Consider the following 12,874-nt stretch of genomic DNA (forward strand, 5'->3'; position numbering starts at 1 on the left):
TGGTGACCTCTACACCTCCCCCCAGCTGAGGAGCAGCACAGTGCACAAATTGTGCATCATGCAGTATATCTGCAGGGTTTTGACAGGGATGTTGACCACCTCTAGTAATTAGAGCTGAAACTATTTGTCAATTAATAAATTACAGTCAATTAAAAGAAAATTGATCAACATTATTGATAATCGATTAATCATTGAAATTGTTTACTCAAGCAAAATTTGCAAATATTTTCTGGTTCTAGCTTCTTCATTGTGAGGATTTTCTACTTTTACCTGTTTTATATCACTGTAAAATTAATATCTCTGGGTTTGGGATTATTAGTCAAACAAAACAAGTATCAAGACATCACCATGAGCTCTGGGAATTTGTAATGGCCAATTATACTATTTTTCAATTTTGAAATAGACTAAAAAAAAGACATTGTCCTACCTGGAGAAGTCTATGGTTTTCAAAAGTGACTTTTACCCACTTAGACCTACATACTTACTTCTTTACTCAGTTTTCTCCCATTTACTAAATCCATTTCCCACACTCTGCAGGAGAAGAAGCTTTCCTGGCATATGTAGTCCCACATCCTGCACAGTTTCTCTGTCATTCATTGCTAAAAAGCAGCTGTGCCAGACTGACTGACTTTAAGCATCATAACTACTTATTATGTGACTTGGAACTGAGTAACGTGTCAGAACACCACAACGTTCCAGAACATTCCAACATCACAAGTGTGCGGGCGCGCGACACTCTGTTGCCTTGGTAACAGCCGAGCAGTCGGAGCAGAGTCCTTTTAAAACTTTTTTTTTTTTTTTTTTTTTTAAATATATAACTTAAATAAACTCTATTGAGGAGATGGAAACCCTTATCTGGTTTGGCAATACTCCAGTCAAAGAGTCAAGGGAAGTATTTTTATTTAGGATGTCACAGTGGGTTAGGCTACATTTCCATTCTATAAAGGTGGTGTTGTCTGAAATAATAAAAAATAAACAATATACATATATCAGGAATCACGGAAGTATTGTAATAAGCTCACCTACAGGCTAACAACTAAATTGGCAAAATGCATCTCCAAATAGTACCAACAAAATAATTATTAGTAGATTGACTTATTAACAAATGTACAGTTTCAAATGAAAGTCTGCCATAGTGTGAATTAACTTTATTACTCATGATAGTTACTGAACAGTCCATCTGCTTAAACATTAGCAGAGGCGCAGGAGAAAGCACGTGCAGCAAGGCAATTAAGCTAGCACATGGTCATAAATGGTGGCTAGGCAAACAAACTTTAAAAAACGCCCCAAAACATATAAATAAACAAGTGAATTCTTCGAATAGTAGGCATAAAGGTTAATGAGTACTTACAGTGTGTCATTCACGCACACAATGAGGCAGGGGAGCAGGAATAAGTATCTGCACACACAACTCAGCTGAAGCAATTAACCACCATGTGTAACATTTACTGATTGATGCTGGCTTAATTGCAGCTCAGACTTTCTGTACAAATATGGTTAAGGTGTACAATATTGTGTGAGTAATTTCTGGGCACCTTTACCACTCGTGTAGGCAAACATACTCTGCACTATTTACATTTATGAACGAAGAAAAAAACTAATTTTCTTAGCCTTTATAAAAGCTGACAAGTTGTTGGTGTAATCCAGACCTTCCCAGATCCAGTCTCTACAGATGTACAAAATTACATAACATGTTTAATTTAAGAAACTCCTAGAAATGGAAAAGTTTCATTCATACGGCTGTTGGCATCTTCCTGGCCGCACGAGGGCGCTGTCTCGAGCTCGACCTCATCCTGTCCAGCAGCTCCGTTGCCTACGTCACCACATTTCACCGACTGGGATGTAACAGCGTGGAAAAGCGTAAAGGTGGTCTCCGAAAACACTGCCAGAAGCTCGTAAGTTGAATGAAAAGTTGGACTAACTGTGTGTTTTTGTTGTCCCGTGTCTCTCTCTGGGTCACGGTGGTCGCATAGAGACACTTTTGTTGCCGATTACACGTGAATGTTTCTTTACCGGTTGGTGTGTTCAAAAGCCTCTTGTTCTCCTGAAATCTGTGTTTAGATGCAAAATGAGGGAAGCGGCTCTTCTGCTCACAGTCTGTGTTATTCCGTGTCTCCTCCTGAGCTCCTGCCAGGCAGCCAGACAAGGACAAGACATTAGATGTGGAGGTTTGTGTCCATCCATCTTCACCTCAACACAATCTGTTCAGCACACACGCAGAAAAGTCCTCATTAATATATATATATATGTGTATGTGTGTGTGTGTGTGTATGTATGTATGTATGTATGTATGTATGTATGTATGTATGTATGAGTGTGTGTGTGTGTGTGTGTGTGTGTGTGTGTGTGTGTGTGTGTGTGTGTGTGTTCACAGCCTGCAGGGCTCTGGTAGATGAGATGGAGTGGGCCATCTCGCAGATAGACCCAAAGAAGATGATCCAGACGGGCTCCTTCAGGATCAACCCGGACGGCAGCCAGTCCATCAGAGAGGTGAGGCTGCAGCAGCAAAGCCACATAGTGATCCGTGTCCAGCTCAGTCTGCATCTGTAAACTACTGTTGTAAACAAGTCCAGTACAGCTGGATATGTGGGTTTGGCCTCTGCAGTGTCAAGTTTCACACTGAGATGAGTCATAGTGAATCTGAATATCCGTCTGTGATGATTTATTGTCAAGTGACCATGATTTGAGCTTTCAAATGTTGAATGTTCTTATTTTTGATCAGGCTTTGCTTATTTTAATCATGTATTGTACTTTATTTAGTTGTTGTTGCAGGTTTTTGTGCAGCTGTTTGTGCTTATACAGCTTTAAACTAATGCATGTTAGAACTTTGGTTTATTTTGTTACATTTTCAAAAAGAGTTTGTAGGAAATGTTGTTTTTTCTTAGTAACGCAAGATATTGATAAAAGGGGAATATTGTAGTGTTACTACAGTAACTCTAGTTCTATGCTGGTGCTGATACTGAACTCTGAAACAATACCCAGTGCTGCAAGTGAATACAATGGGGTTTTTTTTCAATTGGAAATGTAAAAGAAATATTCACTAAATAAACATAGACATTGACATAGACCGAAACCTCACATCCTGTTTTAATTCAGACGTTTTCATGATCTTTGGTGCCACCAGGTTCCTCTGGCGCGCTCAGAGGGAAACCTCCTGGAGCTGATGGAGAGTGTGTGTGAGAGGATGGAGGACTACGGCGAGCACACCGATTCGTCCACAAACAGGAAGTCCTACGTTAGGGTCAAATCTCGGAGCGGGGAGCCCATGGACCTCTCAGAGGCCACGCTGGATTCAAGAGTTACAGCCAGTTTAAAATTTTCAGTGAGTAGAATTTTTCTGTTTAGCTCGATCTTGAGACTTATATCGTGAGTTGTGCAGTTTGTAACGCTTTATATCGACTCGTCTCTGCAGTGTGAAACAATTGTGGAGCAGCATGAAGATGAAATCATTGAGTTCTTCGCTCACGAGACAGATAACGTCAAAGACAAACTCTGCAGCAAGAGGACAGGTACGTTTTTGACTCACCTTGTTTATTGGACATACGTTTGAGGATTCTTTTATTTATATTATTATTATTTCATATTTCGGTGTGTTTTACAGGGACTGTGTTGTAATTCAGTGTTTTCATGTCCCACAGACCTCTGTGACCACGCTCTGAAAATGCCCCATGACGAGCTTTGACATCCTGTCACCATGGCTGCCGCATCTCCTCAGCTGACACGGAGACTTTTGGTGCTGTAACTTTTTCAGTTGTCACTTATCACCGGTTTACGCCCTGGCAGAAGATGTACACAAATCCCTCTGTTCAAAAAATATAAAATCCTGTGATCGTGGAGAATTTAGGGTTCACTTAACAACCATTTTTTAGCATCATGTCACCTCACCTCTTCATGTACTGTAAGTTATTATACATGTCATCCCTGTTTCTCATATTACTCATCTTGCTTTCAGATTCATTACTTGATAACGTGAGGTTGGATTGAGACTCATTTCTTTACCAGACAAAACTGAAACTGTGAAACTGTATAAGTGAAATTAGACTTCCTGCTAGATACAGGATTTCTTACAAGATTGTTTATATACAGTAACTTTAAGACAAGTACAGAAGTCAGGTTGAAATATTATCAAGTGGTGCTTAAATCCATATTCATGGGCAGCAAAAAAAGTCTCTTCTTAAGCTCACACATACTGTCAACTCACTGATGAAGAAAGGGTCATTTGATGCCAAATTACATTTTCAGCTCTAGTCTTATTAAGGTTACCATTATTTATTAAACCAAGATCACAGGAATCTGATGCCAAACCAATGCCACTTTAATTGTTTTTGGGTGTAATATGCCTTAATGTGAAACAAAAAGATCACAGTTAAAATGTTCATTATGTCAGATCACACAATTCAAAAGCCCGTCTTCTTTCACCGTTGAGGAGGAGCATCGGCAAGCTCAATACTTTGAAATTTATTAGGGTTCTTGGTGAGTTTGGTGGGTCTTACTTTTATAGAAACTGATCACACATCTGTAAGTGAAGATTAATTGAAAGTTTAGTAGTTAAAAAAAGAAAACAAAGGAATTCTGTTACTGAAAAACTTAACATTCATGCACTTCTTTGTGAGAAATACTGAATTCAAACTTGAATTTGTAGCTTTTAGTAACCTGAAGTGAATTTAAAACTCCCTGTTTGTGTCTGTTAATTTACACTCCGCTGGGACAGTGATATATGAACTGTAGGAAACAAAGTCTGAGATGTAGCAAATAGTATGGATTAACAGTAACAGTAATAATGTCTCGAAATGATATACTCCCTCCATGCTGCCCTTTACATCAAGAGCAGAGAAAACTCTTCATACCAGACAAAAAAGCAATTTGTTGGTCAGTTGCAGCTTCATTACTTTATAAGTTCTTTAGATTATTGAGTACTGAGAGTACAGTTGAGTTTTCTTGGTGGTCTAATCAATTTGTAACCCCACTAGAGTGTGCTGTAGTCCACAATCTGATTGTTGAATCTAAATTAAAAATGTTGCACACAGTTGGAAAATCCTCATTGCTGTACTGTTGATGTAGAAATGTCAGGAAGTATTTTTGGTATCATTTATTTTACAATGTATGAAAAAAATGAACTTACAGTCTCATGTGAACATTCTCCTCAAGTTTCCCTTTTTTATATAAATTTTGTAAGTTTTCTGCATCTGTTTTGTCTTCAATCATTGGAAATATATTTGTACAACATCAACACCAGTTTACCTTCTAATTTCTAAACTATAAATCAAAGAGCTTCAACTATAAATTAATTAAATCATGAAATTGTGTATATATATATATTGATATTTGCATAAAAGTCCCATTTCAAGGTGACAAATAATCATCACATGCTTTTGTGACCTGTTTACTACTCAGTTTTGACCTGTGTATGTCTGCATATCTGCTGTGTAAATCACAGAAGACTCATAAAACATCTGATTTCTGTTGCTCCATAGCCAACAGCTCCACCTCCTACTGTCTCTATGTTAGTATCCAAACTGTAATAGTATGCAGAAATGAAATTACTTCAAAAAGTCTTTATAATAACCATTAATGATCAGCTAATTACACAGTGAGTATTTATTTTACACAGGCAACTACATAGATTTTCACCAAATACTTCAGTGTGTTTGTACATGTTTAAATAACTTTTTGAATGACTGATAGTCTATCCTTGTTTATAAGTGTTAGTTAGTAAAGATCATTATCACTGGAGAACTTTTTTTTTTAATTTGTTGGCTTTGGTTGAGATAAAAAGTTCTTTCTTAATCTTGGGATTTGTAGTTTACAAAACAATTTTACCACAAAGTCCATTTAGTAGCAGCTCTGTAGCTTTCAGTCATATGTGTTTACCCAATTTTCATGAAACTAGATGTTCAAATTATCATTATCATATCCTGAGCAACTGAAGGATGTTTGCATAGAAGTTGAGACTAAAAGTTCATTCTTGACTTCAGAAACAGTCTCTCCACAACACAAGAAGTCATTAAAAGACATAGTATAAACTCTCAACGACATTTTGTGAATGCACTCCATCATTTTATTTACTTACAGTACAGAACAATAGCTTGGCTTTCAGAAATATCACCACACCATCAAATCACACCAAATGATCAATTCTTGTATTATTAACACTTAATTTAAGTTCCCCTATTTAGCGTTTTTAACCAGTATGCAGACATTTAATAAATGGTTCATAACATAGTATGTAGTTGTAAGCAGCTATAAGGACATCTTTAAAGTGTTTATTAATGTACAGTATTTGTCAACAATTATAACTTCACCTGTGAAGACATTGCTTATAATTATTACAAAAACTGTGTTTTACTATATTGTCATTCATTACCTGTTTATATACCAGAATCCAGTTTTGGATGCCCACAGGAGAAGCTATAAATGTTGACAACTACATTAATACATTTTTATATCACAACTATATTATAGTGTGTTATAAACTATGCATTAACTGTTAATATACTGCATATAAATGCTAATTAGGAGGACTTAAAGTAAGTGTTATGCTTCTATTCTATTGGTTTCAGAGTCTCACAACTGCATATAATCTAAAAAAGAATATTATCTAAAAAATAGCACATAGATATAAATTAAGATTTGAAGAAAAATATGGCAAAGTCTGCTATACAAGAACAGTTTTGTAAAATAAATAGAGTTGGTTTGGATTTAGATTTCAGTAATGTTAAATTCCTACATTTTTATAATGACAGTAAATGCATCACCAGCCATGAAAAATGAAAGACACAGTTTCTTTTTAAAAAAAATCTCCTGCAGAGTGTTATGTGGGAAGTGACTTTCATTATCAGGCATGATGTTATATAGTTGTTAGTTTTTAGTTAAAATATTGAACTGGTATTCTTTGTTTATCCAGTTAATTTACAGACTCACTTTCAGTCATCCCTGTAACTCTACAAAAACATATATCAGCACCTTTTTCTCAACCTGTGATTTCATCTGAGACCATATTGATCTCTTAGGGTGTGGAATCTTCCTCCTTATTTTGTTTTTGCTTTGCTTCCATCATTTCCACTGCCTCTGTTTTTATATTCTCCACCTCAACCCTGCACACACTCTCATGTCCATCTACCCCTTCCTCAGCTACAGTCTCATCCTTTACTTCATCAGAGCAGCATTGCTCTCCTTCAGACGTGTGGAACCCCCCGTCAGTCTCCATCTTGCTTTCTGTTACAACATCAAGCATTGTTTCCTCAGCCTCGTCTTCATCTGCTACAATGACAGTGTCACCAGAGTCGTGGCTGCTGATGCTGCTGCAGGACAGCGTGTCTTCTTCAGCATGTCTGGTTGGCTCTTCATGACATGGATCCTGCTTGATTTGTCCCACCTCTACGTTCTCCACACTTCCCTTCTCTGAAACTTTCTGTTGCCCTACTTCATCAAAAATTTCCTTCTCTCCAGTTGTTTTTTTACGAGGAGAAGACACAGTTGCTTTTTGCTTTACTTCACTATAATAAGACATTACGTTCTCTGGGTTTAAGTCCACCACCACATCCAGGCAACCCAAGTCCTCCCCTACACTCTCTGGATCCCACAGTTCACTCACTTCCTCTTCTTCATTCTCAGAGTCGGGTGCTGTGTGTTTCCTAATGCGATTCACTGCATCCCAAAGGGACTTCGGATACTGGGGCTCCTCTTTGTGGGGTAAGTCGGAGGAAATACTTCCGCTTTCCTCTTCAGGAGGAGGTGGAGTAGAAGAGCTGGGAGGCAGAACTGGGGCAGATTTAGAAGGACAGGAAGACAAACACTGAAGGGATTCTTCACAAGAGTCCAGAGGAAGAGGAGGAGGGATAGTTTCTGTGATCTCAGCCACAGCTGCATCAGGATTTAGAGTTGAGGGGCAGACTGATGCCATTTCCGAAAGAGAAACAAACTCTGTGCTTGACTTATGTGATGCATGTTGCGGAGATGTAAATTGAGATTGTGAGAGCACATCCAAAGACATTTGAGACACCTCACAGTCTGAGTCTGAAGGTGCGGGAGGAGAAGAATTTGAAGGTTCAGTCAGGGGTTCAATATCCTGCAAAATTTCTATTTGAGCTTGACAGTCTGTAGCATCTTCTTTGGATATTGTTTGTTCCAAAAGACCTGCAGGGTCATCGTCTTCTTTTTTTGATTGCTCCTCAGTCTCTTTTACACAGAAAGCATCATCTGTTTGTCCACATTCAAATTGTTGCTGCAGAATTTTGACCTCTGTTTCAGTTTGACTGTCAGTCACATTTTCTTTGCATATTTCAGGCGCCTGTTCCCAAAGGTCTATAGGATCCTCTTTAAAGTCTTTTTGTAATTGCTCCTCTGTCTCTTTGACACAAGTATCATCTTCTGCTTGGACACATTCAAATTGTTCCTGCAAAATGTTAAACTCTACAGGACGTTCTTTGGACAATTCAGGTGTCTGTTCCAAAAGGTCTGCAGGATGCTCACTGACCTCTTTTGGTAATTCCTCTCCAGTTACATCACTCTCTTTTACACAAGCAGCTTCCTTGGATTGGCTAAATTCAAATTGTGACACCAGCTCTTCTGCAATATTTTTCGCAAGGTCTTCAAGGGCATTGCTAATCTCATTTCCTATTAGCTGCGATGTTTGTACCTCTTTGTCTTGGTCCTCAACAGATAAGTTAGTAGTGGACATTGCTTCTGCAGTTGGAACCATTAAATCAAGGGGAGGAGGAGGGGTCGGGGAATGATCTGTACAGGGAGTGGAGCATGGGGAAGGTTCAGTAGATCCAGGAGGCAGAGGAGACGGCAGTTGCTGTGATGGGGTCTGAAGAAGGGATAAGGTTTCAGGTTGAGGAGCCAGGTTTGCAGCTGAATCAAACGCAGTCAACTCAGGATCAGGACCTTCCTCTGTGAGAGATGTAAGATCAGAAAGTGGGAGTATGAGAGCAAGAGCAGGGTTGGGTTCTTCACAGTGTAGGGAGGGTGAAGGTGAAGAAAAGTTAGAGAGGTCAGTGGGTGGATTCAGACAACTCAGACACTGAGAAGGATCTTGAGAAGCCAGTTGATTTTCTTCCTGACCCTGCTCACTTGCACCCTCTCCACTACTAGATTCAAGCAGAGGATCCTTGATCATTTCAACTTCCTGTACATTGTTGGTGTCTGTTCCAGGTTGGCAGTCAATGTTAGTTTCTTTAGACACATTAGACGCCTGCTCCTGAGGTCCTGTAAAATCTTCACTACCTTCATTTGCTACCAGATCTTTGGCTTTCTCTCTCAAGCACACAGCATCCTTGGTTTGGTCAAGTTCCAGAAGATTCTTTGACTGTTCTTCCTCCTTTGTGTCATCTTCATCAGTGACATCATTATTTTTCATTTGAGAAGATTCAACCTCCTCTTCCTGGTCTTCAACATGCAGCTCAAGAAGTGATGTTGCATCTCCAGGTTCCTGCTGAGTGATACAGTCCTTTAGAGGGATTCCTAGGATTCTTTCGGCGCGTTCCTCTAAAGTTTCTCTTTCAGGAATTAGAGATGAGGGCAGGCAGGAGAAAGGGATTTCACTTTCTGCCTCAAGTGCCACAAGATCTGCGTCCACTTCGGTTTCAGGCCTTCCGTTCTTTTGCAAGGGCTTTGTTTCTGCGTTTTGGTCAGCTGCCACATCCTGATTCAACTGACTGGTTGATTGGACACATTCAGGAGGGATGGTTGTTTGAATATCAAGTGGACTGAGTTCACTTTCGGCTGTGGAGTCTAAAAAGTGAACATGCTCTTTCTTGGGGGATGGAATCAGTTCCATTTTGACAACAACACAGGTTGTGTCAATAACCAGGAGATCCTTACTGTCCTCAGACTCAGTGTCTTTCTTGATGTCCACGTCAACATCTATTGGACAACTAACATCTTCAGCACAATCCTCAAGGTTGTGCACATCATCTGATGCTTCTTCCTCACTGTTTACTTTGCTTGTGAAACTTGGCTCCTTCCACAAAGGATATTTGACTGACACAGGTGGCATCGACTGAGCAACTTGTCTCGGTAATGTAGAATCTGCATCAATTTTGTCTGGAGAGACAACATCTGTCTCATCTTTGTTTGATAGATTTTCTACAAGCACCTCACTTTCTACACTAGTTGGTGGCCCCGTCTGTTTGGCTTTGAGATTACTCACACTGGAGGGCTGGGTATTTGTCTCCTCTGTGAGTGTTTGTGCTCTGAAGTCGACTTCATCTGCAAGGATTTGATTATTGTCAGCACTGTTCTTTAAACCTTTTGAAACCTCTCCTAATTCTGTGCTTTGAATGATTGTTTGGGAGGTGCAAAGTGGCAGAGATGGGGTTTCTGTTGTGCCTGCTATTCGAGACACAAGGCAGAATATGGTCAACCCACCAGTCTTTTTATTTAATCTGAACTTCCTCCCTTCAATGACTTTTGAAGATGTTTCCTCGTTAATCTTTGTATTCTGAACTGCTTGTATAATTTGTGGCTGCTGGAGAGACAACAAACACTCATGCTGTATTTGTGTATTCTGGATACTGATAGGACTGCCTGCCTGTACAGGAACTGCTTCCTGTCTTTGGTGCTTGAGTCCATCAAGCTCTGAGAAGGTTTTTTGATTCCCTTCTGGTTTCTGGTAGTCCTCTTTCTCTCTGTTCTTCTTATCATACATGTCCTGCTTTCTGAGTGTTGGCTGTGTCCAGTAGGTTTGTCTCTTACCTTCCTGCTCCCAGTTGGTGTCACGGTGGTGCGTTACAGGTGAACTTTTAAGTGGGCTGTTATAGGGAGGAGGAGCGATATAGCCAGGAGGTTGGCTAAACATCCTCCTTTGGTAGCCTGTCTTTTCTTTAATGTCCAACACATGGCTTGTGTCAGAGGCAGGAACTTGTGGTGGATAATAGGTTGGAGCTTGCTGTCTGATACCTCTGTCCCAAAGTCCCGATTCTCTAATGTTTGTAGATTGTCTGACTTGCTGCAGCGTTGCTGCTCGAGGATCTGTCCCGCTCCTGATGTCCCTGCTGCTCTCCCACAGCCCGTGTGACGCCCCTCTCAGCTCTGCCTCTATACGTCTCCTCCTTGGAAGCGAGTGGCTGTAACGAGCCGCCCAAGCCTCCAGCTCTCGATAGCTGCTGTCGGTCCTCTTGGAAACCTCCCTGTTGTAGCGGACAGGACTACAGGGCTCCCACCTCCTCTGCCATCCCTCTCTTAGAAACCCTCTCTCATATTCCCTCGTTGCTCGTTGAGCTGCTGTCCACTCTCTGTCTCTGGCTTCTTGAGTATGATATTCTCCCAGGTCCTGGTGCTGCTGAGCGTGGCGGTCCAGAATAAAAGGAAAGTGAGAAGAAGTCAGGGCAGGCAGCTCTGGCTCTGTCCAGTTGGTGTAATCCTGTAGAGCCCCTCCTGTTCTTGATCCTGGCATAGTCCAGTAACCGGACTCCCTGCCTTGGTCCTGCTGCTCACCATAGTACACTGGAGGATAATGGGGTGCCTGATGTCTGTCATGATAGCTGTGGGTAAAATGATTAAAAGATATGTGTATTAATACAAGTGGGAATATATCATTTTCACCAAAGCCTCCTCACAGTTCATTTTATTATTTGCTGTATTTTTGAAAATCTTCCAACGATAAATTAATCCTTTTGAGACAGCATTGCTTTTGCCTTTGGTAGCAGCTTTTCTGTATGGTCCAATACTAATTCAAGAAGTGACAATAATGTATTGCTTTTCACAGTCATCTGCAGATATTAATTCTATGCTGCAGTTAGAGTTTAATTTTGTCGACGGTTAGTCTGCAGAGAGGCAGCTTACAGGACACTTAATCATTGAGAGTCAGGACTGATCTGTAAAAATCAGTTTTAGTTTGTCATGCAAACACACAAAAAAGGAAACAAACTCATCTGTCTATCCAATAAACACACACAGAGGAGAGAAGGAGAATACTTACTTATGTGTACAATTTCTGCCAGGAACAGTACCGAATTTAGCGTATGGAGGCAACTGCCCCTGATTCTCGGGCCAGAACTCCATCATTTGTACTTATCAACAGATCTGCAACATGCAAGAAAAAATGATCATATATTTAAATATTTTTAGAAAATTAAAAAACAAATTATCTAAGAGTATGCTCTTATTCCAACATTAGTGTTTGTTAGATATTGCTACATAAACAGTGACAACATGTACCTTTAATTGTTGTTTTCAGATTGATTTCCTTGCTGCTCATGAGTTGAGAGTTGAGATCTAATGAAGTCCAAACAGGACAACTTGTTTTAAAAGGATGGTGGTTTTCAGTCCCCCTCCCACTCTATAACCACACACACACACACACTCCCACTCCCCAGTCGCTGTAAGGCCACCCTCCTCTCGTCCAACCAACATGTCCGGTTCAAATACCACTGAGGAATTTTTTTATTCAGGTTTTTAGAAATACTATCTTTAGCTACATCATCCCTTTTTAAGTCTTAGAAAACTAATGTGAGGGCATACTTGGAATCAGACTTTTCTACAACATGTATAAAACTAACATGGATTTAGTTCTGGAGCAGACACGGTCGAATGTGACGCAGCAAATGAAAACAACTCTCATCTCACACTAAAATAACACCTACAAAAATGAGATCTGAGATCATAATAGAAAAACTAAAATGTGAATCTGAATTTGTGTTTAAACTAAAAATTCTCATTGCTTGGATGTTTTCTTATCAGTCAAAATAGCTCTCTGAATGATGAATATCCACATAACCAATCATGTGCACTTTGCATGACATTGGCGTGGGAGGTGCTCGGCGTGATGGCGAGCAGACTCTGCATGGAGATAGGGATCTGTTGTTTTGTCGGCTGAATTGTAGCAGAGGGAGAGACGGGCAGCGGACGGGTTGTCTCCCTTTCTTTGAAA

At 40.0% G+C, this 12,874-nt stretch overlaps 1 protein-coding gene across 1 annotated transcript; it reads left to right on the forward strand.

The window, feature by feature from the left end:
• The first annotated feature begins 1,780 nt into the window (after positions 1–1,780).
• On the forward strand, positions 1,781–5,230 carry cnpy2 (canopy FGF signaling regulator 2). The gene is made up of 6 exons (XM_067587672.1): positions 1,781–1,895; positions 2,062–2,168; positions 2,375–2,490; positions 3,125–3,322; positions 3,413–3,509; positions 3,639–5,230. The coding sequence occupies exons 2-6, from the start codon at positions 2,069–2,071 to the stop codon at positions 3,680–3,682; spliced, it is 555 nt and encodes a 184-aa protein (XP_067443773.1). The 5' UTR covers positions 1,781–1,895; positions 2,062–2,068; the 3' UTR covers positions 3,683–5,230.
• The last annotated feature ends 7,644 nt before the right edge of the window (positions 5,231–12,874 follow it).

The sequence above is a fragment of the Thunnus thynnus genome, chromosome 4, assembly GCF_963924715.1.
Source record: "Thunnus thynnus chromosome 4, fThuThy2.1, whole genome shotgun sequence".
Taxonomy (NCBI): domain Eukaryota; kingdom Metazoa; phylum Chordata; class Actinopteri; order Scombriformes; family Scombridae; genus Thunnus; species Thunnus thynnus.